The sequence below is a fragment of the Pelophylax lessonae genome (assembly GCF_965119305.1).
Source record: "Pelophylax lessonae genome assembly, chromosome: 2".
Classification (NCBI taxonomy): Eukaryota; Metazoa; Chordata; class Amphibia; order Anura; family Ranidae; genus Pelophylax; species Pelophylax lessonae.
In genome coordinates this window covers 431,159,949-431,185,734 of record NC_138769.1, presented here as the reverse complement: position 1 = coordinate 431,185,734, position 25,786 = coordinate 431,159,949, and the positions used below count along the sequence as shown (strand labels likewise).

Genomic DNA, 25,786 nt, shown 5'->3' with positions numbered 1-25,786 from the left:
AGCCATCTGTCATTCTCACTAAAGTAATCACAGAGGCTATGCAATCCTGCTATGTAGGATTGCATGTCTCTGTGATTACATCAAAAGCCACGCCCCTCCACAGTTAGAATCACGCCCCTAGGGACACATTTAACCCCTTGATCACCAGTAAAGTTAACCCCTTCCCTGCCAGTGTCATTTTTTAAATTTATAGCACTGATTACTGTAGTAATGTCACTGGTACTCCCAAAAGCGTAAAAAGGGGTCTGATCTGTGCAAAAAATAAATCAGCGCAATTAAATATAAAGTGATGCAGTGCTCAGACCCAATAAATTGGGACAATAAATACAAATAAAAATGTTGGTATACAGCAGCTATATGAAACCTTCCTCACTTGCGGGAGTAAGAAACTGTAAACAATATATATATATATACAGCGCTATATAGATTCAATAACCAATAAAGTGACAATGTGCATCATATAAATAAATATTCTTCTTAACGTGCAATATATAGAGTGTCCATAAAGTGCATTCCAAAGTAAAGTGCATGAACAGTCCACTAAAACAAGTCAAGCCGTGAGCAAAAATCAATCAAGGTGCTTGATAGATGTTTCCATATATAAAGTGCTGGTTTAATACTTCAGTGAGGTGAGAGGCCATCTTGTGGCTAAACGGTGGTGGTGTCACTCGCACGCAGGAGAGCTAAATTTCTGGATATCAATAAGAGGCTGCACAAGTTGAATGTGTCCTATTTTATGCTTTATCCTGCTAAATTGAAGGTAGTGGCGAATGGATCTACCCAATTCTTTGACAACCCCCAGGCCGCTGTGAACTGGCTGGACAGGGAGGAACGTAATCTAGCCCGGCAGGTACCCCCTTGAGTTTGGGGGCACTGTTCTCCTTTATTGGCTTTGAGTTACAGTCTACTGTAAGGAGCGCTGACAGTCCGTTTCCAAGTCTCTGTTCTACAGTTTGTGTTTTACCCCCCATAGCGGTGCTACATTTGGGTTCACCGCTCGGCTGAGCGAGACTGTCGTGTTTCCCCCAAGGTTACTTGTATGCGGTTCCTTTGCATACTGTGCCCTTATCCTGTTGTCCTGCGTGGACACATTGGCTCCGTGGGCTGGAGAGTGTTTTGCTACTGGGCCCTGTTGGCCCCCTTGACTTTGTTCTTCACTTTGATGCTTTTCCCCGCTCTATTTCATGTTCTTTTTCAGGTGAGACCTTTCCTGCCTAGGACTCTTGCAGCTGCAGATGGCTGGCGTGGACTGCATTACCCTTTCCATCTACCTACGCGCTCCGTGCACATACTCCTTGTGGACTCTGAATGGCTGTGGGGAGTGGTATGTCCGGTGGTTTGGAAGGTTTTTGATGTTGAGCTTATATTATGATTTTGCTACCTCATGGAGCTCTCACGGCTTAATGCTTTAATTATGTCATGGGATGTCCGGGGCTTGGCTGATGGGGTTAAACGTAAAGCGTTTTTGCATATCTTAGGAAGCTTAAACCTACCATTGTTTGTCTGCAGGAGACCGACCTTGTGCGCACTACCAAGCACCTGTTACGCTCTCAAGCATATCCTGTTCAATACCACTCTGTCCACTCCTCTTATTCTCGGGGAGTGAGCATGTAGATGTCCAAGGAGGTGACTTTTGCGTGTCTGCGCAGCAGGGTGGATGATTTGGGGAGATATGTCTTTTAATTGTGCAAACTTAATGGTTTTCTCTGCATTTTAGCTGCTGTCTATGTCTCTCCACCCTTCTCCCACGAGGTTCTCCGCCTGTTGGCGCAATTTATGGCTCCCCACCCTGATACTCCTGTGCTGGCCTTGGGTGATTATAACAATTGTCTTGACCTGGCGCTTGACAAGTTTCACCCCTCTCATTAAGGACCCACCCCTATATCGCGCCCAACGGCGTTTGCTAAATTTTTATTGGAGTTGGGCCTCAGAGATGTTTGAAGGGACAGACATTCCACCACTAGGTGTTATTCCTGTTATTCGGCCACTCATGGCGGGTTGTCACGTATCGATCTGGCCCTGGGGAATGACTCTATGAGGCCCCGGGTGTCTGATTCGGCGTACGAACCCTGCCTAGTGTCTGACCATTCCCCGCTCTGGGTTACATTTTCGGTTCTGGGATTGGGGGCTCGTCGGCTGTGGCGTTCTGGCTGAAGCTGTTTCCTGAACCGGACCCGATTGTCCCGGCTTTGAAAGACTTCCTTGCTGTTAATCAGGGTTCCGCCTCCCCTGCGGTGGTATGGGACACCTTGAAGGCCTTTTTGCGTGGTCAAATTATCAAAGGGATTACTATGGTTAAACGTAACTCTGCACGGTGGGAGGACACGGTACGTGGTGAAATGAAACGTAGGGAGGAAGCTGTGATAGCCTCACCTTCTCCCTCCACGCAAAAAGCCTGGTTAGAGGCTCAGGCCCTGTATAACTCGGTGGTACTCTCAGCAGCTGAGAAGAAGCGGTATTTCTTGCAGCAAACATACTTTGAGGAGGGCGAAAATACGGGGCATATGCTGGCTATGGTAGCCAGGTCTCAACAAGACCCTGGCTCGGTGGCAGAGATCGTCTCTCCCTCAGGGGGGGTAGTCTCCTCCACACCACAGGTGCTTGACGGCTTTAGGCAGTTTTATGCTGATTTGTATCAGTCCTGGTGCGGGGGTGCGGGAGCAGCCCTGTCTTCATTTCTGGATGGGTGTTCCCTACCTCAGCTTCGGCCGCAGGATAGGTTATCCCTTACTGCTCCTGTTACTATGGCTGAGCTTATGGATGCCTTGGGACAGACGCCTAACAATAAGGCACAGGGAGCGGATGGCCTTCCGGTTGAGGTTTATTCTAGGTATGGGCGAGTGCTTCTGCCAACTCTCCTCGCTACTATGCTGGATATTATACGGACAGTGGTCTTGTCGGATTCCATGAGCGAAGCCATTATTATTGTTTTGCCCAAGCCAGGGAAGGACCCTAGATACCCTGACTCATACAGACCGATCTCCCTGTTGACCACTGACATAAAGCTTTTTGCCCGTATTCTTGCCAACCGACTTTCGAAGGTCATTACCTCCATCATTCACCCGGACCAGTCCGGATTTATTCTGGGCAGATCCACAGCGATTAATATACGGTGGCTTTATCTTAATTTGCAACGTCCAGTGGATGACCCGGGTAACAGAGCCATATTGTCATTGGATGCAGCCAAAGCATTTGATAGTGTCGAGTGGCCGTATCTGTGGGAGGTCCTCTCTCGCTTTGGACTGGGAGATGACTTCATTAGTTGGATGAGGGCATTGTACTCGGCGTCATGAGCACGGGTCAGGGTGAATGGGGAACTTTCTTCCCCATTCCTCCTGTACAGGGGCACTAGGCAGGGGTGCCCTTTGTCCCCCCTGCTGTTTGCCCTGGCGATAGAGCCGCTGGCGGCCCTCATTAGGAATACCCCGGCTGTGGTGGGTTTTCGGAGGGGTGAACTAGATTACACCACAATTTTACCATTTGGGATGTTCTTTTCTGTTTCGTTATTTAATGAATTACAAAAATATTATTAAAAATTATTTTTTAGGGAAGTATTAAAAAAGATCTTCTCTGAATGTCAAATATGCTCATAGGTACCCCACATTACTATTTTTTTTAAAATGTTCTACAATTCATTGATCATGCTAATGTACTATGAGCTGCAGGTATAATAATTTTTAGCAGGGGATAATAAGGTCGAGAAAGACTGCTCTAGCTGTTTGTATAGTTAGTACAATAAAGTATTATTACAAATGCAATGACAGATATATTTTTGTCCCATAAGTGGGCAGCAGTATAACTAGCAAAAAAAAAAATCATCACTTGCATGTTACCTAGCAATATTTTCTGGCTTTGTCCACTCCAGCTGTATTTCCTCTGAGGCAGAGATAGAAATTTAAGCTGTTCTCCACCTCCTGCCCATGATTAAACACTATGCACCAGAAATCTCCAGAAAAGGCAGGCGTAATCACCAACTGTCAAATCTGCTTACATTCCCATATGGACATGTTGGCATGCAACTATAATGTGGTACAATTTACAACAATACTTTTTATTTTAATAACAGATCCACTTTTAATTAACTTTGGAAGTGCTCACTGACTTCTTTTGTATCATTTTGCCTGCAGGCATATTAATAATCCCACATACTATGTTAAGTGTTGCCAAAAAAAAATCAACCACTGTGTGTTACTGCGCCTATGAACTCAAGCAAATTGTGTTGTTTCCAGCCTGCCTATTTTAAACACCAGAGATGTGTCATTATTATACTTCAGGACAAAAAATCCATCAGATAACTGAATATTAACAATATTCTTACAATATGAAGCTAGAAATATGTGCTGTGTTTATTAACCTAGTTGGCTAAAAAGAGAAGAATAAATGAGGAGATTAAAGTTTTATGTACAACGGTTCTTTTCATTTTACTGAACTTGAGTTTATTAATTTATTGCACTATACTGAAAGTAGTTGGTAATGTAGGTAGTGTTTTAAGTTGCACAAATTAACTTACTGTTCTTTTAGCTTTTTAGGGTGTAGTAAAATAGCCTCTTTATTTGTTTTAAAACGTGAAGACCAGCATGTTAAATTGACTTTCTGTTCAGGACATTTCAGCAATGTGATATTTTGACTAACAATTAGTCAATCATGCAACAAGATATCCAAATAAATGACCCAAAATAATTTTTGGAGACCGATAGAGCTTGTATAGATGCCACATGTGTGAGACTTTTTCAATGTTTGGACTGTTTATCTACTGGACATTGAATCTTGTTTAACACAAAAATCAATCAACATTGTAACAATCAAAAACATTGTACTGTAATACTCGCCTCTGTACAAGTGGTCAAGGAATAAAACTTTGTTTGGCATTGCCTGTAGCATTCCCCATTCTTATAAGCCGAGCAAGCTTAGCCTATTGGTACATGGATTCCCCTAGGAAAGCAATGGTCGCTAGCCATGAAGTACAAGAGGTTGTACAAAGGGTTCTTGTTGTTACAGGAGTGGAGTTATTCACAGGGGATGGCTGGGACTTGAGTCTCGCAAGAATGTAGTTAGTGGGCCGTGCGGATAGGTCAGTTCAAGCGGCAGGCATAGACATGGTCAGCAAACAGGCAGCAAACACAGTCAATAAAAATGGCAGGATCAGTGCAGGCAGCAGGTAGAGGCAACACTGCACTGATGTGGCAATGATCAGGGACACTGTCGATGGCTGCACTGGCTCTGGTGACACTGGCACTGGTGTGGCTAGCACTTAGGAACTTTGTTGCTGACTGTACTGGTCTGATGACACTATCACAGTGCGTTTGTTCACTTTCACTACAGTATATTGAAGTGCGTTAGGGCACGTTTACTGCAGTATATTGAAGTGTGAGTGCAGGTTTACTGCAGTATATTGAAGTGTGTCAGGGTACTTTTACTGCAGTATATTGAAGTGCATTAGTGCACTTTTACCACAGTATATGGAAGTGTGTTAGTGCATGTTTTACCACAGTATATTAAAGTGCATCAGGGCACATTTACTGCAGTATATTGAAGTGCCTCAGGGTACTTTTACTGCAGTATATTGAATTGCGTAAGTGCACTATTACCACAGTATATTGAAGTGCATTGTTGTTTTTTTTGGCAGTATATTGAAGTGCGTTAATGTGCTTTTACGGCAGTATATTGAAGTGTGTTAGTGCACTTTAATGCAGTATATTAGCGTGCATTAGAGCACTTTTACTGCAGTATATTGAAGTGCGTTAGTGCACTTTTACGGCAGTATATTGAAGTGCGTTAGTGCACATTTACTGCAGTATATTGGATTGCATTAGTTCACTTTTACTCCAGTATATTGAAATTGAAGTGCGTGAGTGCAGTTTTACTGCAGTATATTGTAGTGTGTCAGTGGTGTGTGTCTGTGTAGTAAGTACTCAAGTTAAAGTGCACCAAACACCACTTTCCATTGATTAAAGTGCATCCAAGTATACATCTCCCTGTCTCTATTACATTTTAGTAATAAGCTCCCCCAATCATGCCCGGGAAGCCAACAAGGAATGGCAGATATTCCTGTGGCACTGTGAAGGGGCCAGCAGTGTATGTGTCAACAGGTAAAGGTGGACGTGGTATGTCCTCAGGCAGGGCACCATTTCCTTTATTCAGTGATGTGGCCTATGCTATCCAGCCACGGCATGCAGAGGAGGTGGTGGACTGGTAATTAAACCATCCTCATCCTCCTTATCCACTATTACCCAAGCAGAGACTAGTGCACAGCCCACCGCAGCTGCCAGAGTGGCTTATTCTGCCTCCTTGTCCATGGCTACTCCTGCCATAGCCCCAGCATCAGGTGTGGTGGAGTCAGCTGGGCTATTTGAACACAGCGTCAGCCACTTGCTCCTTAACAATGCACAGGCATTACTTGATTCTAATGTTGGTTCTGAGGTTGAGGAAGGTGGGAACATGAGCCTACAGGGAGGAGTAAACACTGGTAAACAACAAATTTGCAGTCATGTTCCCCCAGCTGCAGTATATTGCCAAGTTGGCCAAAGTTATGATGAGGATGGAGGGGATGATGATGATGTGGTCACTGATGTGACTTGGGCACCAGATAGAGCAGAGGAGGAAAGTGAGAGTGAGGCACAACCCCAAGGAGGCAGCCGACATGAAAGATTAGAGAGCAGCCACCTTTTCCATCACATTTTGGAGTTCTTATCCCCCGGCCTACTTCCCACAGCTCAGCTATCTGGGCCTTTTTAGAACATGTGCAGGTGATCTCACTGTTGCAATTTGCAAACTTTGCCTCAAACGTGGTAAAAACACCAGCCATTTGGGTACCGCATGCCTTACAAGGCATTTAACCTCCCACCACTGCCCATTGGTAAGAGAACCTTAAAGTCACATAAAAGGGACACAATTCTGCTCCTCCTCACTCCTCACCCTTTCCTTGACAAGGATTATGGTAAGGTTATGAGTGTCACAGGTCTTAGCAGAATGTCTGCCAGTAGCACACCACCAGCTGTAGAATATAGCAGACAAATTTCTCTGCCCCAGCTGCTGTAGCGAAAAACAAAAAAATACAGTCACTGCCACCCACATGTCCAGTATCTAAATTCAAGCTTGTCAAAGCTGCTGAATCAGTCCTTGATTAACAGCAGCTATCAAGCCTCTGATGTCAATGTTGCTGATTAAGTGTTCTTGATCTGGAATCTCTGAAAGACTGTCTATGCTCCCTAGCTTTGTGGGTGTTGTTTTTTTCTGGAAGAAAATTTTTGGTATAGGTTTCATTGGCACAATTAAGATCCAAAAACCAATTTTTCCACACCTGTTTGACAGGTGCAAATCATTTTTTACAGCAAGGCCAATTCTTGCTTTCATCAAGGGTACCTCTACAGGGTTACTATGTGAAGGCAACACCAACACCCGAAGCCCAATTTTTCTGCACAGGTTACTTCTATCCAAAGTCTGTGAAACAGACACCAGAATTTATCGAAAAACATTTCTAATCTTATTCCGAGTGCACTAATTTGTGGCCTAATGATACAGACTGGCTCCCGAAGCCGTTGCTTTTAAAATAAAGAAAGCTTGCAGGAAAAATGTATTTTTTTCCTTTATAAATGTCATTTTTGCTGCAGCAGGTTCTATACAGGGTACATATGCACCACTTTACAGGCAGACTTAGGGGACCCCCGAGGTACTATATTTAAAGGAATTTTCATTTTTATTGTTTCACTTTAGTAATTTGATTTAGTAAATTAATGCTCATTTAAAAATGTTTATTACAAACTTTTTTTGCATTCATACATGTCCCCCAGAGCAGTACCCAGATCCCCAAACTCTTTGTTTGCCCAACAACTTATATCCAAGCCCTCAAAATGGGCACTTTTGATTTTTCAAATTTGGGTCCCATAGACCTCAATTGGGTTTGTTATTCTGCTGCAAACTTTTGCAATGTTTAAAAGCTCTGGAGCAAACAGAACCGGGAAGGGGGGGGGGGTGTCTGGCTCATCTCTAATCCTGGACTGCTAACAAATAAATTGGATTTAGGTGCATATAAATAATTCTAGTTTAAAGCTAATTGGCACCTCAGCTGTAGGAAGAGACTGGAATTCTATGCTGGTGATGCATGTGCTTGTGTAAAGGATGGCACGTAGTCTGACCGTGGGCAGTCATGTAACTTTTTGTGATCTTAACCGTGCACGTCCACTCTGATCAGAACTTCAAGGATGCTGCATGGGTGGTAAAGAGCATGTCGCTTTTAAGGAATTACCTAATAAATGACCAGGTACATGTTTAAAAAAAGAAAACAGGGGATTTAATACTACTTCAGGCATTTTAATAAAGCTTGACATGATGAGCATAAGTCTGGAAAAAAAAAAGAACACTTGATGATTTAGGTGCACATGATTTAAGTGCACATGGGAGAACTAAATAAAAAAGCAGAGCTATGTCTTGCTCAGCAGTCAAATGATGTCATAAAATCATTCTGTGACTTTTAGAAACAGTGATGTGTAGAAGGTCAAACTGTTTTCTTGAATTCAGTATCTTTGTATTGATGCATGTGACTGTTCATTTTTTCTGAAATCCATTTACCAGCTTGCATTACAAGGTTATTTATCTCAGCTATGTTTATATTTTAGTTTTCAAACATGACATTTTCTTTTTTTCATCCTGGTACTATTCATATTTAAAATGCTATTTAAGTAAGTGAAAAATATTTCTGCCATTGCATAAGAAATTCCCTGTCTTTCATCTCAAGGTTTTACGACAAGATGCCCTAGCTTTTAGTCAGTCTTGCTGAAGTTCAGGTCGATTAATCATGAACAGTTGATCTCTGCCTTTAGATAACATATACTTTTAGCCTCCTCGGCTTGATGGGAAATTAAAGTCTAATCCCTCTGTTGCCACCTTTTTGAGCTTGTCGTGTTTCATTTCTTGTTCAGCTTGGGCCATATCTACCTTTGTAGCACTCCTTTTTCAGATATAGTACATACTTGACAGCTGTGTAATGGACTTACTTGTAGACTATTTGTTACCTATGTTACAACTGCACATTAAATTACATCTGTCTTCAAGCTATAGATATTATGCTGTAATAGAGGAGGGTACAGAATATACACAATGCCAAAGAAATATGTCAGCGGACATGAAAAATGCTAGGTGCATGGCTGTTAGGATGATCCAATGGATTTGATGGTCCAGAGCTAATATGCAGATCAGAGGTTCTGACTTACCTCTGACTTAACACTACAAATTACAATTTTTCTTTTTTTGAAACTAAGACAACATGTTCCTGGGAAACTCTGAAAACGAATTTCCTACTTAGGTAAGTGATTACAGTGGACTTTAACTCAAAAATTGAAGATTTGCTATGTTATTGGGGACATTAGGAAATTGTAATTGTACCTAAGCAGTACTGTCCTTGCTGGAATCTCTTATATGAGAAGACGAAATTCTGCCTCTACTAAGATGGCCACCTCCACACAGAGGCACAGTGCAAAACATGGCATTAAAAAGGGAAAAGATTAGCTGCAAGGATATCACAAGCAATACTGATGACTAGTTATTTGCCCTATGACTTCCTTTTCTGGGCAAAGCTTCCAGAGTTCAATTCTTCTAACTATTCTTCCTGGAAGTTTGCACAAAGCTTCAAGTGAAATTTCAGGCATCAAAAACATATCCACAGATTTACTGCAATGAGACATCTACATTTGCAGGGGTGCAGGGCATACAATGTTTCTTTTTTTTTTTCTTTTACAATGCTGGGCTATTCATGTGATTATCCTATAAATACACTGCCATGATTTTAAAATGGCAAGGTCTCTCTGGGGGGTATATATGTCAAGATGGAGTTTTTTCGAATAATCTCTGTGGTTCACTTCTAGGCCCTGATAGTTGAAGCTACACTGCACATAATAAAATTTTTCAATATAATTTATACCAGTCCTATTATAGGAAAAGAGTTCAGTGTAAAGGAAAAAGGAAAGCGGCAGTAAAAGTAAAAAGTCATAAGACAGTCAGTGAAATTGAACAATATATGTTCTATATCACAATCTTGAAAGAGCAAAAAGCATTTGTTACCCATCATTCGGCTGTTTGCATACTTATTTCCCTAATGTGCACTTGCCAAGAAGTTACAGAAATAGGCAATAGTCATTAAATATATTATGTGAATCAACATTTGCAACCTGCTGGTACCCAAAAAAAGCTCAAATTCCGACTGTGAAGACTAAAAACTCATAAGCGCAGGAAGCTCATTTTCATTAAATATACTCTGTGATTTTGTCATCTATTTTCCACTAGGCGACAGCTACAGAGGAGAGTTTTTTTTTTTTTTCTTATTTTTAATCTCTTCTAATCCTGTAAAGCATAATGACATTTTCTTCAATGAGAACAAAGTAGTGTGGCATATATTTATGGAATTAGATGGAAACTAATTGATGAGTACTGAAAAGAATTCTTTGTAACTAAAATGATAAAAATATAGATCACTTTTTAGAACATAAACTGGATTTTTGCCAACTGAATCCATCCAAGATTTTATCTTGAACAGAAAACAATTAAAGAGTTTATTTACAATAACTTTATAGGAAGTGCAAGTGCCTTTGTTACATTATTCTGTGATTCTAGCCATCCGAAACAACAGTAGCATTAAAACTAAAAAATGTAAATCTATAAAACAATAGGATGAGATATTCTTTTGAGTATTCTTATGGGAGCTCTGGGGGAAGGCAACAAAAGAATGTCTGTTATAGAATTTATGCTTACTGAAAGGAACTTCACTGCTGAATTATTAATCAGCATGTAGAGTTTTAAGAATAATAAATGTATGAATCATCACTAGTCCTAATCTATATTTGGCTTCAGGAATGCGGAGGTCTCAAATATAAAATAACACTTGTCCGCTCCCCATAAAAATAAATCAGAGGTTAAAAGTGAGGCCAAGAAGCTTTGATGTTGAAACTTTGCACTAAAATGTTTAAGGGAAGGATGCCAAAATGGTCAAATATTCCCCATACTTTATTATATATTTCAAATATTAAACAGTGTGCAGAAGTGCAGGTATATACACCTGTATCTTTTATCTGTTTTTGTTGCCTAAATGACAGACAATGAAGATACTGTATTTTTCTGAATGCATAAAATAACATTTTATATTTTTTTAAGTTTCCATTCTTTGAGTGACAATGTTTCAGAGTTTGACATTCACCCACCAGATCTGTCTTGCTTTGGCAGCCTTTACTAATCACAGCAGCATCTATGCCCACCAACGTGCATCTAGCACTGACTGCTGCTGCATGAAAAAAGCAGCTTTCATTTGCCATAGAGGTGAACAGAGGTTCTCTATCCAGGGACAGCTGTTGATGGCAGTCAAAACAGGACTGGTCTAGAGGGTGTCAAACTCTGTGGGCTTGTCACTCATTGAAATGAAGACATACTGATCATTATAGTAATGCTTTCATAAAGGAAAATCCTTTTATATATGAGGGATGCCACTAATGTCTATATGCTGAGACTCAGGTCTTCTAAGCTACAAAATTGGGTAAGAAAGAGACTTTGGACCTCTTTCTAAACTCTCCATATGCAGAGCATGTAAATATTATAAACAAAGACAAAGATGAGGTTTAAATAATAGTGTCACATACAACAAAGGCAAATAGGAGAGTGTAGTCCCAGTGATGTAACAGTGATATATTATATAGCATATATTACTACGCATCACTGTTGGCATACTTGGAATTTCATGAACTGCCCATGACTTTATGGCTTCTTTATAGTTACTGTGTAAGTGGTGTACATTCAATCAAGTAAAAAAAGGCAGTAATGGTTTATTCACAGTATAAAGGAGCTTACTAGGAAGCAGTGATGGAAGTAACTGCGTTAAAGTAAACGGCGTTACTTAACGCAGTTACTTTAGAGGGTAACGAGTAATCTAACTGACTACTCGTCCCGTCAAGGTAATGCAGTTGAAATTACTACGGCTGCGTTACCGCAATTACATCTACCGCCACTAGATGGCAGTAGTGTAATTCCTCCTCTCCTCTATGACCGAGGCCAGCGCTGTCCGCAGCACTGGCCTCAGTCAATGAGAGAGAGAGAAGCAGCAGCACAGGCCTGGAGGAGGAGGACGCAGCCAGACAGACCCCAGTGTGCTGGGCTGGCCACCAGCAGCCAGGCAGCCAGCATCTCCACCAGCAGCACAACAGGTACCAAAACAAAAAAAAATCAGTAACAGACAGTCAAGACAGGAGGACTCAGACCCCCACAGTGCACCACACCACCACCAGCCACCACCTACCCACCCTATACACCCATTGACCCCTATATACACCTACCCACCCTCCCTATACACCCACTGACCCCTATATACACCTACCCACCCTCCCTATACACCCACTGACCCCTATATACACCTACCCACCCTCCCTATACACCCACTGACCCCTATATACACCTACCTACCCACCCTATATACCCACTGACCCCTATATACACCTACCCACCCACTCTATACACCCACTGACCCCTATATACACCTACCCAATGACCCCTATATACACCTACCTACCCACCCTATATACCCACTGACCCCTATATACACCTACCCACCCACTCTATACACCCACCCACCCTATACACCCACCCACCCTATATACACCTACCCACTGACCCCTATATACACCTACCCACTGACCCCTATATACACCTACCTACCCACCCTATATACCCACTGACCCCTATATACACCTACCCACCCACCCTATACACCCACTGACCCCTATATACACCTACCCACCCACTCTATACACCCACTGACCCCTATATACACCTACCCACTGACCCCTAAATGCACCTACCCACCCACTCACCCCTATATACACCTACCCACCCACTCTATACACCTACCCACCCTCCCTATACACCCACTGACCCCTATATACACCTACCCACCCACTCTATACACCCACTGACCCCTATATACACCTACCCACCCACTCTATACACCTACCCACCCTCCCTATACACCCACTGACCCCTATATACACCTATCCACCCACTCTATACACCCACTGACCTCTATATACACCTACCCACCCACCCTATACACCCACTGACCCCTATATACACCTACCCACCCTCCCTATACACCCACTGACCCCTATATACACCTACCCACCCACTCTATACACCCACTGACCCCTATATACACCTACCCACCCACTCTATACACCCACTGACCTCTATATACACCTACCCACCCACCCTATACACCCACTGACCCCTATATACACCTACTCACCCACCGTATACACCCACTGACCCCTATATACACCTACCCACCCACTCTATACACCCACTGACCTCTATATACACCTACCCACCCACCCTATACACCCACTGACCCCTATATACACCTACTCACCCACCGTATACACCCACTGACCCCTATATACACCTACCCACCCTCCCTATACACCCACTGACCCCTATATACACCTACCCACCCACTCTATACACCCACTGACCCCTATATACACCTAATACACCTATCTACCCACCCTATATACCCACTGACCCCTATATACACCTACCCACCCACCCTATACACCCACTGACCCCCAAATACACCTACCCACCCACCCTATACACCAGCAGTTTACCACGCAGGTAACACAATGCCACTCTCAGCAAATACCACGCAGGTACCACTAACCAAATACCACGCATACAAGGGGCATATAAGTTATTTGACATATTTAAATATTTTTTTAAAGTAACGCAATAGTTACTTTCCCTGGTAATTAGTTACTTTTCTACTGCTGTAACTCAGTCACTAACTCAGTTACTTTTTGGGAGAAGTAATTAGTAACTGTAACTAATTACTTTTTTTAGGTTACATGACCAACACTGCTAGGAAGCCAGAAAAGTAGCAACCACCTTAGGTGTGCACAGCATTTATTCAGATTTGAAATAAAGTAGAACTTACTAAAAATGGGTATGAACATTAAACCTTTTAAAGTGACATGCAAGCTGGTATATTTAAAGTAGAACTACAGGCAAAACTTTTATTTTTATTTTGGATAGAGTAAGGGAGGGTTTTAACCCCTATCATTTTTTTTTTCTTCATCTGTGTCCCATTACAGAGATTTCCCCTCACTTCCTGTCTCATAGCTAAACAGGAAGTGAGAGGAAATCCCTACAAATGAAGGAAATTTCTTGGGGACCCCCAGGTCACCAGAACTAATGTCCCTATTGGAAGTATTCCCCACTATTACTTTTCTGGGGACATCCTAAAATGTGGTAAACAAGACAAATAGAGAGGGTGAATCTCCTTAATGGGGGCACAGAAAGCAAAAATAAAAACTTACACAGGTTCTATTCCCTCTCCACTCCATCCAAAATGTAAAAAAAAAAAAAAAGTTTTGCCTTTAGTTATACTTTAATGTTTCAAACACCCATATTCTGTGGCTTTGAGCAATTGTCAAGGCTAAACTCCATGCGGACAGCTAAATACATAGATGAAAAACATATAATGGGACTGTTTTAACTGCCAAATGATTTGTGTTTCTGTCCATTTAGTTCTGAGATTTAGGCTCGGTTCACACTGGGGCGACTTGTCAGGCGACTTAATCGCCTGACAAGTTGCACACTACTCAGTGCAATGGAACTGTTCTAATCGGAGTGACGCAAGTCACTCCGACTTAGAAAAAGGTTCCTGCACTACTTGGGGGTGACTTCGGAGCGGCTTGCATTGACCTCTATTAAAGAAGCCATTTGCAAGCCGGGCTGAAGTAGCGCTGTAGAGGGCAGCTTCAGAGTCAGGCAACTCTGAAGCTGCCCCGTGAACCAAGCCTTACACAACCTCCTAACACAGCACTGCCAGGTGGATGATAACACTTACAGTTAATAAATAGAGTGTTGTTTCCTTTTCACCTCCAGTCTGCTATTGGACAGTAAAATGTAGGCAACAGACTTATGAGTTTATCCCCTCTACCAGCATATCCCTTCTCAATACATCTGTATGCAGTACAACTAACTGACATCCAGTACTGCCCCTTCCTCTCCCAGTCTGATTTTGTCTGTACAGGGAATTGCAAGAGATTGATATTAATTTAAATTAGGGCACTTACACTAGTTGTATGAAAATATAAATTTCAGGATTTAATAATAAAAATATAGCTGTAGTAACCCTTGTCTTTTATATTTGCCAGAAATTCAGGTAAATGGTTTAAAGGTCATCCATATCTTGCATGCAGTGCAACACTTTGTGCTTAATGGAGGAACATAGTTTGTAAGAGACTGAATATAAGTAAATAGAAATAAATGAAATAGAAACAAATACTAGCAAGGCCCAAATCCAAAAAGTTCAAATTATGCAAGCTGCCACACTGTCATTATACTGCTTATCCAATAGAAAGCAACAAAATGTTATAGTAAACCATTATTCTTCTAATAATCTGCAATGTGACACCTGTGTTCATCATGCAGCCTAGTACAAGTATCAGCTCTATATTGGTTGCAGTAGAAGTAACATATTGGCTGCCCAAATGGTCAGCTATTGCTATCCAAAAAAAACCCAGAATTGAGCGATTTTAATTTAGAAGATGATAACTGCTATATGTATCACATTGCAATGACTTTAAGAGCCCATTCACATTAGCGCGACTTGTCAGGCGACTTGTCAGCCTGACAAGTCGCGGTATGTCTCAGTCCATTAAGTAGTACAGGACCCGTTCTAATAGGAGTGACACAAGTCCCTCCGACTTAGAAAAAGGGTCCTGTACTACTTTGGGGCGACCTCGGAGTGACTTGCATAGACTTCCATTATGTGAAGTCTCTGCAAGTCGCGCCGAAGTCGCGGTGCACAGCGGTGGTCGCCCCCCGAAGTCGTGTCGCCTCAATGTGAATGGGCTCTTAGGTTAACATACTAATCTCTTAGCATCTCAAATTCCTTCTAATCATTGAAAATGTTTCTTTGCATGGAACAATACAAATATTACTTCAATCTTAACAAAAATAAAACAATCCTTGTTACAACAGGCATTTTAAATAAGAGTTATTTTACTACTACTGCTGAAATCATGACAAAGAAAATGACTTTCTTGGATTGTACTGTACAAACACTGAACAATATAATCTGTGTTTTCTTTTAACACTTTGACAATAATGGTCTGCTAGTCTGCTCCTGTTTCACGGAGTGTGTTTTCTAAAAGTATAATAAAGCTGATTTATATATGAAATCAGATGAAACCCAGACCCAGACAGTTTTCAATGAAAGGGGAATTCTGGGCTCTACATACCACTGAGATTTTAATGAGATGCACAGTAAACTGAATGAAGCTAAACTGGATTTATTTCCTCATGAAGTCCACTTGGCAGGGAGGAGGAAACCCAGACATGCTGGGATGTTAATAACTGCAATTAATATAATTTCAATTGTGTGCTTTCATTATTAAATACAATAGATTTTGCACAAAAAAGATGGATTAAAAGTAACTTACTTGTTGTTTTCTTCATCAGTGAACACTAGATCAACCAAGCAACACAGTGGGCTAGCAGATTTGAAGCAGATCCAACAGATAAGTTTTTCACTCGGTTGGCTGGAATCTTTAATAATCTGTCCATTGGGAAAGTAGACTGAAAACACTTCTACCCTTTCACCATTATCAAGTTCTACATCTGGAATTTCCACATTTATTGCAGATTTCCTAAACAAAAAGAAAACACAACAATACAAATAAATCTATAGGCATCACAAACAGCTACATATTTATATATATCATTTTATGTAGTCAGACAACACAGCGGTTGCTCTCATCACAAGATCAAAAATTACATCCCAGGTGATAGCCTTCCCCTAAAAAAAATGGTATGCAAGCAAACATACATCCCAGCTGTCTTCCAGTCCTACCAAAATCACAGGTAACAGGCATCGCCATTCATTTTCCACGGGTGATTTCATTTTATATTTGCACATTTAAATTTCTTACAGTCTCTTTCTAGCTAAATTTTATCAAATGTGCTGGTCTCCTTATCCGTTTAGATGTATTCCATGTGTGTTTTTACTAACCTTACTCTAGGAGAGGAGAACTCATCTCCTTGACCTCCACCAAGGACTTTAGGTAAGGAGCCAAGAGGCACAAACTAAGGAGGTGACCTATGTAATTTCTTTTAGATGCAGGCAACCCTCTTGGATCAATAATTCTGCACTGATTGGCAGGGAGGGGAGGAACATCAGCAGTGACTCTCTGTTTTTTAATATGGTAAAGGGTGCAACTGTGCAGGGTGACAAAGCTACAGTGAACTCACTGCAGAGAGTTTAGCATTGTTACCCTACAAAAGAAAGACTCTTTGATTGGCAGAATCACCAAATATTTTTTAGAGAAAATATGATACTGGTGGTATGTTAAAGATGGATTTCTATATACTTTAATTTACAATAATGGGATCTTTGGACAAATACATTTACATTTTCGTGTATGGTTGTACTTTAACAGACTGGCATCTGTCTGTAAAACATTTTTTTCTGTATTTAGGGGTTTGTAATTTTAAAACAATTTTTGTTATGTTAGCATACAGTATAAAAGTTCTTAGTAATATGATAGCATAATATACCATAGGTAAATATACCTGTAATAATCTGTTGGTGTTATTTCAACAATTGCTTGAACTTCTGTGTCCAAGGGCACTGGAGTAAGTGTGACAAGTGGTGGGTCAAAAGTTAACTTTGGTTTTCTAGAGGATCCAAACAACCAGAGAGGAGTGTAAATACTGTCTGGATTGTCATTCAGAATCACAGGTATTTCAGCAGCATAATTCCCTGGTCCAGCTATTAACAAATGGAGATATAAAAATGAAAGGTATTAATACATGTGAAGTATTATGCAATAAAAAACAATTACGAAATAATTGTGCCATGATTGTGTCTATACTGTACATAAAATCAAGATTAACAAAATGTTTTCCTACATACTTACCTGGACAAAAGTTAATAATAATACTTGTAGATTCTCCTGGTTCCAGTTCACCAAATCGTTTGCTGAACCTAAAAATTCCATTCTTAATCAGTTCCACATTCTGATCAAGGTTCAATCTCCATGCCAGCTTTTGCTTTGAAACGTTGCTAAATTGAAGTGCCTAGAGGAGTTATTTGAGCAGAGATTAATATATTAGCAAATAGTATATTGGTTCAGGTGCTCTGTATTATTATTATTTTTTTAAATACTGCCAATATACCATACACAATTGTAAAACAAAACCATTGAAAGAATTACAGCTAAGCTCTTCTTTTGAAGTTGCCAGTTAGTTGACTGTCATGTCAGTCAGATGGAAAATATATGTATACCAGAAGTTCTGTTAAATATGCTGCATGCTTCTTCTGGGTCAGAACTCAAATTGCTGAAGCCAGAGACAGACAGACATTCGACAGTTTTAGGAAGAAATGAGCAATAACAGCCTTCTGTTAGAATATATTTCTCTCAGTGCATATTTCCATAAAAATGAACACAGTGCAAGGGCAGTGCAAATGTCCTAAAATAGAAATGGCCCACAATAAGAAGCAGAAAGAGAAAAATCCCAGTCCAGAAAGCGTTTCTGTCTAAATAAATTTATATATTGCTGTCTGTCCCACTCCAGTATGAATTTCCACTGGTTGTCTGCTCTAATCCAGTTATGGCAATCGTGTAATGATGGTTGATTATTTAGACACTCTTAGTCAATGGGCTGATTAATATAAACTGACTAGGTTCAGTTTTCCCAACCAATCACTGACTGTCCATTTTGCTACTGGGGATGTCTATTTATTGTATAGGCTTACATGATGCATGCTTATCTGACTATTTTCTCCCAAATAAAGTTGCTTTAGGAGCTAGGTTGTGCAGCTAAGTTAAAGGACTTGTAAAGTCAGAAGATTTTTTTATTTCAAAGCATTCGATGCATTAGGATAAAAAACCTTCTGTGTGCAGCAGCCCCTCTTGGCCCCCCTAATACTTACCTGAGGTCCCTCTCTATCCAGCAATGTCAACGTGTGTCTCAGCTGTCCGAGATTCTCCCTCCTGATTGGCTGAGACAATGGCGCTGCTGCTGTAAATCAAAGTCTGTTAGCCAATCAGGAGAGAAGGGGTGGGGCCGGGTCGGGGGTCCATGTCTGAATGGACACAGGGAGCTGTTACTCGACTCGGGTGCCCCCATAGCAAGCTGCTTGCTGTGGGGGGCACTGAACAGGAAGGAGGGGCCAGGATCACAGAAAAGGAAGAAGAGAAGAGGAGGATCTGAGCTGCACTGTGCAAATCCACTGCACAGAGGAGGTAAGTAGAACATGTTTGTTATTTTTATAGCAAAAAAAACGAGACTTTACAATCACTTTAAATAATGACTTGGTTGTAATCAGTTAAAGAGGAAGCTAAAAAGTAAATATAACAGATGAAGAAAACAAATGTAATGCACACGGTTACACTAAGGTGATTGAAGAAGACTAAGAATGAATATTTGCTCCAAGGTCTTTCATAAAATGTGACAAAACATTCTACAACTGCCTGTCCTTGCTGTGATTACTGAGCAGCAGGTTCATACTCAAGTTATTCCTCTTTATTATCTGATTTTTACTGACAAAACCATACAGAGATCTTAGTTTATGCTTGAAAATCACTGAGAACGATTCAGGGCCTTTGCCAATATATTATGCGTATAGCTATGCTCAGATCACTTGTCACACTGTTCTTTCTGTATATAATTAGTTAGTCTCTCACAATTGCAGATGTGTTTCCATTAGATTTATAGGACTGATTTTCTACTGTATAACATGTTTTGTATAATATGGGTTTGTGTCACAATAAACTTTCTTGTTTTCACTTTGGAGTGGTAGTTTGGTTTCCCTGGTATAGTCATATATCTGGTAACATTCAACAGAATAACAGCACATGGTATTCTGACAGGTAATTAAGGTGTTTACATGTAAATGTTTGCTAAATACTCATATTTGTAAAGAAGCAAGTAGTTAATATTTTTTTTTAACTATAACATTTTATATCAAATACATTTTTGTAGTTATACAGGTAGTAAGGAACTGAATACATAGAAGAAAACGACATACATAAGATAGTACACAGTTAAAAAAGAGTAAACCTAATCGCCCAAAAAAATTGTGTAGTCCCATGAACAGAATTAAACAAGAAAAAAACATTAAAAATAGATTAAGACAAATTTGTCAAACATCATATCAGGTAGTGATAAACAGCATGGAGCTAAATTACTGTATTATATGTCAACAAAATAATAAGAAGCAGAGTCCATAAATAATTGTACAGTGCCCATGAATGGAAAAGGGAAAGTAAAGGGTATAAGGGGGGGGGGGGGGGGAGATAAAAAAAAGTAGGGAAACACGGCTTCAGGTTTATGTTTGTAGGCTCTACACTCATAACCACCAGGATAAGACTGTACATGGCTTCATGGTTCAAAAAAAGCACCTTCACAGATATATGTATGAACCTTGATGCAGCTTAAACCATTTCAAGTGCCCATTAGATGATTATAATTGTTTGAGAAGATAAACATAAACCATGCATTCCAAGTTTTTTTTTTTTATATTTGTCTAGACAATCGTTTGACATAGCAAGAAATTCTTCCATAGAATAAATGGTGTTTATCTCAGATAGCCATTCCTTAATGGATGGGGTGCGAGTAGTTTCCCAAGACCTGGGAATCAGAATTTTTGCAGTAAGTGTTTGACCAATAAGCGTTTGTAAAAATGAAGGGGTTGTGATGGGATATGAAGTAAACAGGAAGCAGCATCTAGCTTCACTTACGCAATGGTATGCAACTCCTGACAGATTTGGTACAGATTTGATACCCACAAACCAGTGATCTTTGTTGGAGATGAAACCATAACATAGGTACAATGTTGCACATATGGTGGCAATGTCCCCTAATCACTGAGTTCTGGGAAAAAGTCTGTGACCTTATCCTGAAAATTACTGAGTATATTTTATTACCTTTTATATTCAAAGCTTCAAATATCTGTAGACATACTAGCACAATATGAGCATGCTACAAAAGATACATTTGGTGTTAAAGGATAAACATGAATCCCTTAGATATCTTACCCTTTTTAAAACCTGCCATATAAACGTGTATGTATACCTTTTTTATCTTAATGTAGACTTTCAGCAAAATATGTATATTATACAGCTAAGTAAGGAGCTAAAATATTCACAGTCTGTAGCAAGCAATATAATATATAGCAAACCTTCGGTATTTGTCTCCCATTGCATATAGGCTAATATATCCAAATCTCATGATTACCATATGAATAAGGCCTAATATAGCTTTAGGGAACTCTTATTAATTCATCATATCCTTTGAATTATAATAATTCTAAGCTCCAAATCTACTTATCTTCAAATATTGTGCATGAGAGTATTACCTGTGAGCATAAAGAGTCATCTGCAATGCCCAAATTAAACACTTCAGATGGCAATTCAAATGAAATCCTTGTAGTGGAGAACTGGAGCATTCTCTGTAACACTGTGAAAAATACACACAAATGTATATTCAGACCAAGTTACATCAATTTATTAAAAAAAGAAAAAAGAAATTAAAGGTTAGAATGTACTCTGCACTTGTATATTAAGTTTACAGGATAATACACTGTATTTTGTATATGTAAAACCAGCTCGATTTTGGGATGAGTTAGAAAGACTTGAGAACAAAAAATTGAAGCTGAACTCCAGAACTAACATATATTCTCTAAATACAAGAGAGATGTGTTCTCCCACATAAATCATGGTATCCTTTGAGTATTTCTTCAAGATCCTTGCAATAATCCAGTGTGAAACGTTGCCTATGTACGGAAGCTTCCTGTATAGACTGGTCACTGTTGCTGTCTTTCTTTGTGTGGAGTGATTGGTCTTGTATCCCCCCTCCTGTAGTCGGTGGGCCTGATAGGTCCTTCCAACAGATCTGAGTTTTGAACAGGCTATGTGCAGCCCAGTGAGGATGTCATTAAAATTAGGTAATATCTAGATTTGAAAAGTCGGTATATATCATGTGGCTGTTGCGAAATGTTTTCAATTTAAAGTTTTTGTGTCTGGAGTTCAGCTTTAATTGGTTGCCCATGTCAAATAATGAAATGCATTTTTTTTTTTTGTTTTCCAACCTGCGATTAAAGAAAATGTTTCTACAATTTATGCAGCTCCAATTCTCTTTGCTCTAGTTTATATAGATAACCCATAATGTCTAAAAAGGATAACCTTAATGTCCTAACATGTTGGTATACAGTATGTCTTTATGTCATAGCTGTTGGGGAAGGCCCCTGTTAGTCCTTGTAGGGCAATGTTATTGGATGCTAAAATATGTTGTATAGAACAGTAAAATAAATGCACTACATATAAAAACAAATTTGTGACAATATTATATACTGACTGAGTTATCCTAAATGAATGTTAATCATTTTTACAGCTCTGAATGCATTAGAGGAGCGTGAGACATACTATGTTTTAACAAACCTAGTAGGAGAGGTGTATGTGATTTAGTTCGAGAGACATATGTGATTTGAGACGCAATGCTTTTGAAGTGCAGAACCCTAAACACGAAAGCTGGCATGTAACAGAGTGACAACTTCCAAAATAAGGAGATCAAAAGTTCAAGTGTCATGTTTCTGTTTGAAAGTGAAGACATTTTAAGTCTATAAGTGCATTAAAGACAATTTTATTGACATACCCGTAGCATTAACTTTACATGCTGGAGTGATGACATCCACAATTTGAGGCCTGGGAACAACAATATGCTTTTCGGAATGGGTTGGAGTTACGGAAGCAGAGCTGTCAGCATCACTTAATCCACCAGTGAAGTTTACGTTTATGGGAAGCTGGAAGTCATACGCTGCCACCTGGAGGACAAAAATCCATAGTGAAATTGTCTTTTATATTTACAAAGCCAAAGTCTTCAATAAGATGAATCCAATACAATAGGAAAAGAAGAGATGTAAAAAAACAACACTAATGAAACAAGACTTGATTAAATGGTCAGTTCATTCAGCACTCATGTTTTGCATATGAATGGAAGGTGCTGAGCGGAATAATCAATACGTATAAACAAGTAACCTGAGCGAGCCAAACTATCAAATTAAAGAAATTTATCAATTTGTCGATATATTTTCGAGACTAGACCTTTCCGTGTTTCTGCCTTAGTAAATCTTTTAAGTACTGGCATTGAGCTCCACTCTGTGGTCTTCCCTCTGAACTGTTTCTCTAAGGTGTGTCTAACCTGTAAATATCTAAAAAAAGATGCGGTCGGTAAGGCATATTGTTCTTTCAATTCCTGGAAGGATAAAAGTGTATCATTTTGATATAGTTGGGTGATATAGATTATGCCGCATTCTTTCCATTCTCTTATTACCCCAATCTTCTGCAGTTCAGCTATTTGCTATTTTTCCATAAGCATAAGCATCTCCCTTTATATTGCAAAGCGCTGCACAAACTGTCGTCCTTATATACAGTAAATCCTGTATAACAATTGCCTCCACAATTCTTCAATGGTCAACTTTATATACCCTCATAACTAATTTTTTATTAGTTTTCTGTAATCCTTATACAGTATTTGCTGGAATCCATTCTCCACACGCAGTACATTACCATCCAGAGACATCTTTCTATGTGCAAAAAGCCTTTCATATTAAAAGGATGCGTTGTGAGACTTGTGACCTTTAAAAAGGCAGTCATCACCGCTATTTTTATATTCATGTTTTGTATACCAACTTACAGAACAGTATTGCAAGCACACAACTGAATTACTAAAATTAAACTGTTGTTAATGCATCTTTATAATAATTAGCTACAGCTAATGAAAAAGAGTTAGTTTTAATTATTCTAGAGCTACATCTTATTTGAAGCTTAACATTCGACCTTCTGCTGATTTTTAATGTAATGATAACAAAGAATACAGTAGCAGGACATTTGCAGGTTAAGATGCTACTTATAAATACTAATGAGACAATAACGTTTAATAACTGTATTCATTACACCCTGAGCTGATATGACTCCCGTGGTTCATTATAGTTAAATTATAGCGAATTCAATTCTGTGTGCAACACAGTGTATCTGCGTGAAAAGAATGACAATTTGGTGCTTAAATATTTAAACTGTTTTAAGAGGAACCAGTTGTGCCTCAGAAGTAGAATGTGATAATAACGCCTTTGAACATAAGATTCTTCCCTGCTGGTCTCTTTTTATTTCTACGTTATAAAAGAGTTGTAACACCATGGATGCACTAGGTATGTCTCCAGAGAGCACAAAATGATAGCTTAGGAACAGCATGGTAGGGCCACAGGAAGTTTCAGCATAGACACTTCACAGCATATCAAAGTAATGAGAGAACAGTGTGGAGTATGTGATGTAAAGAAATGAGGCACTTTGTGTGCTTTTCAGGACTTTTCATGTTGCTGTCAAACATAGAAAAATGTTTACAATGTTGGGGTTGTATCAATTAAAGCACTCTGACATGGACAACATTTGGGAAACCCATGTAATGTATTCTTTGGAATTACTTCAATAGGTTTTAAAAGGTACACTTATTGATGACCCTACCTTGTAAAGATCACTCTTTCATCTACCTAACACAAATGCATGCTCACAGGTATCCTATGGCTACACATACATACAACTTGTATGTATATTGTTGTCAACTGCCAAGCAGCATGCAAAAAAGATAAAATAGGCTAATACCTGTAAAGCTGAACATGATAAAATCTGTAGAAGTAAAAAATAATTGTGTATATATATATATATATATATATATATATATATATATATATATATATACAGTAGATGGTGATGGTGAGTACAGCCCTCACATTTTTGTAAATATTTTATTATTATTATTTTATTATCTTTTCATGTGACAGCACTGAAGAAATTACACTTTGCTACAATGTAAAGTAGAGAGTGTACAGCTTGTATAACAGTGTAAATTTGCTGTCCCCTCAAAGTAACTCAACACAGAGCCATAAATGTCTAAAACACTGGCAACAAAAGTGAGTATACAAAAGTGACCAAATTGGGCCCAAAGTGACAATATTATGTGTGGCCACTGTCAGGGTCCGGACTGGCGGCAGATTAAGACACTAGGGGTGGATCCTCTGTGTCAGTGAGGGAATGGCGTGGACCGTACCAGGGGACCGGTTCTAAGTTGCTACTGGTTTTCACCAGAGCCCGCCGCAAGGCAGGATGGACTTGCTGCGGCAGTAGCAACCAGGTCGTGTCCTCCGGTAGCGGCTCAACCTCACGGACAGCTGATACAGGCGTGGTACAGTAGGACAAGGCAAAGGCAAGGTCAGACGTAGCAGAAGGTCAGGGCAGGCGGCAAAGGTTCGAAGTCAGGGGCAACGGCAGAAGGTCGGATACACAAGCAGGGAATACACAAAACGCTTTCTCAGGGCACTAAGGCAACAAGTCCTGGCAAGGACAGGAAGGGGAAGTGGGTTTTTATATACTTTGGACTGATTGGACCAGGCACCAATTAGTGGTGCACTGGCCCTTTAAACCTTAGTGCAGCGGCGCGCACGCGCCCTAGGGAGCGGGGCAGCGCGCGCCAGGAGGAGGATAGGACGGGACCCGGCAGGTCAGTGACTTGAGTCCGCGGACGGGAATGTCCCACCGTGCGGACCGCATCCCTGCCACATGCGGGGGGACGGCGCTCACGGTCGGGGATGATGACCGGAGCGCCGCTGCCCGCAGAATGCCACGAGTGCTCCGGGGAAGCTGCAGGACCCGGAGCGCTCGGCGTGACAGCCACCATTATTTTCCAGCACTGCCTT

The 25,786-nt window shown here is 40.2% G+C and overlaps 1 protein-coding gene across 1 annotated transcript in view; it reads right to left on the bottom strand.

Moving 5' to 3' along the window:
* CFAP47 (cilia and flagella associated protein 47) overlaps positions 1-25,786 on the bottom strand; it is a 702,231-nt gene that overhangs the window by 540,960 nt on the left and 135,485 nt on the right. The window contains exons 22-26 of the mRNA XM_082245539.1: positions 22,693-22,861; positions 21,398-21,498; positions 17,955-18,114; positions 17,608-17,806; positions 16,479-16,685 (exon numbers count right to left, since the gene is read on the bottom strand). Of these exons, the coding sequence (XP_082101665.1) occupies positions 16,479-16,685; positions 17,608-17,806; positions 17,955-18,114; positions 21,398-21,498; positions 22,693-22,861 (836 nt within the window). The remainder of the gene's footprint in view (positions 1-16,478; positions 16,686-17,607; positions 17,807-17,954; positions 18,115-21,397; positions 21,499-22,692; positions 22,862-25,786) is intronic.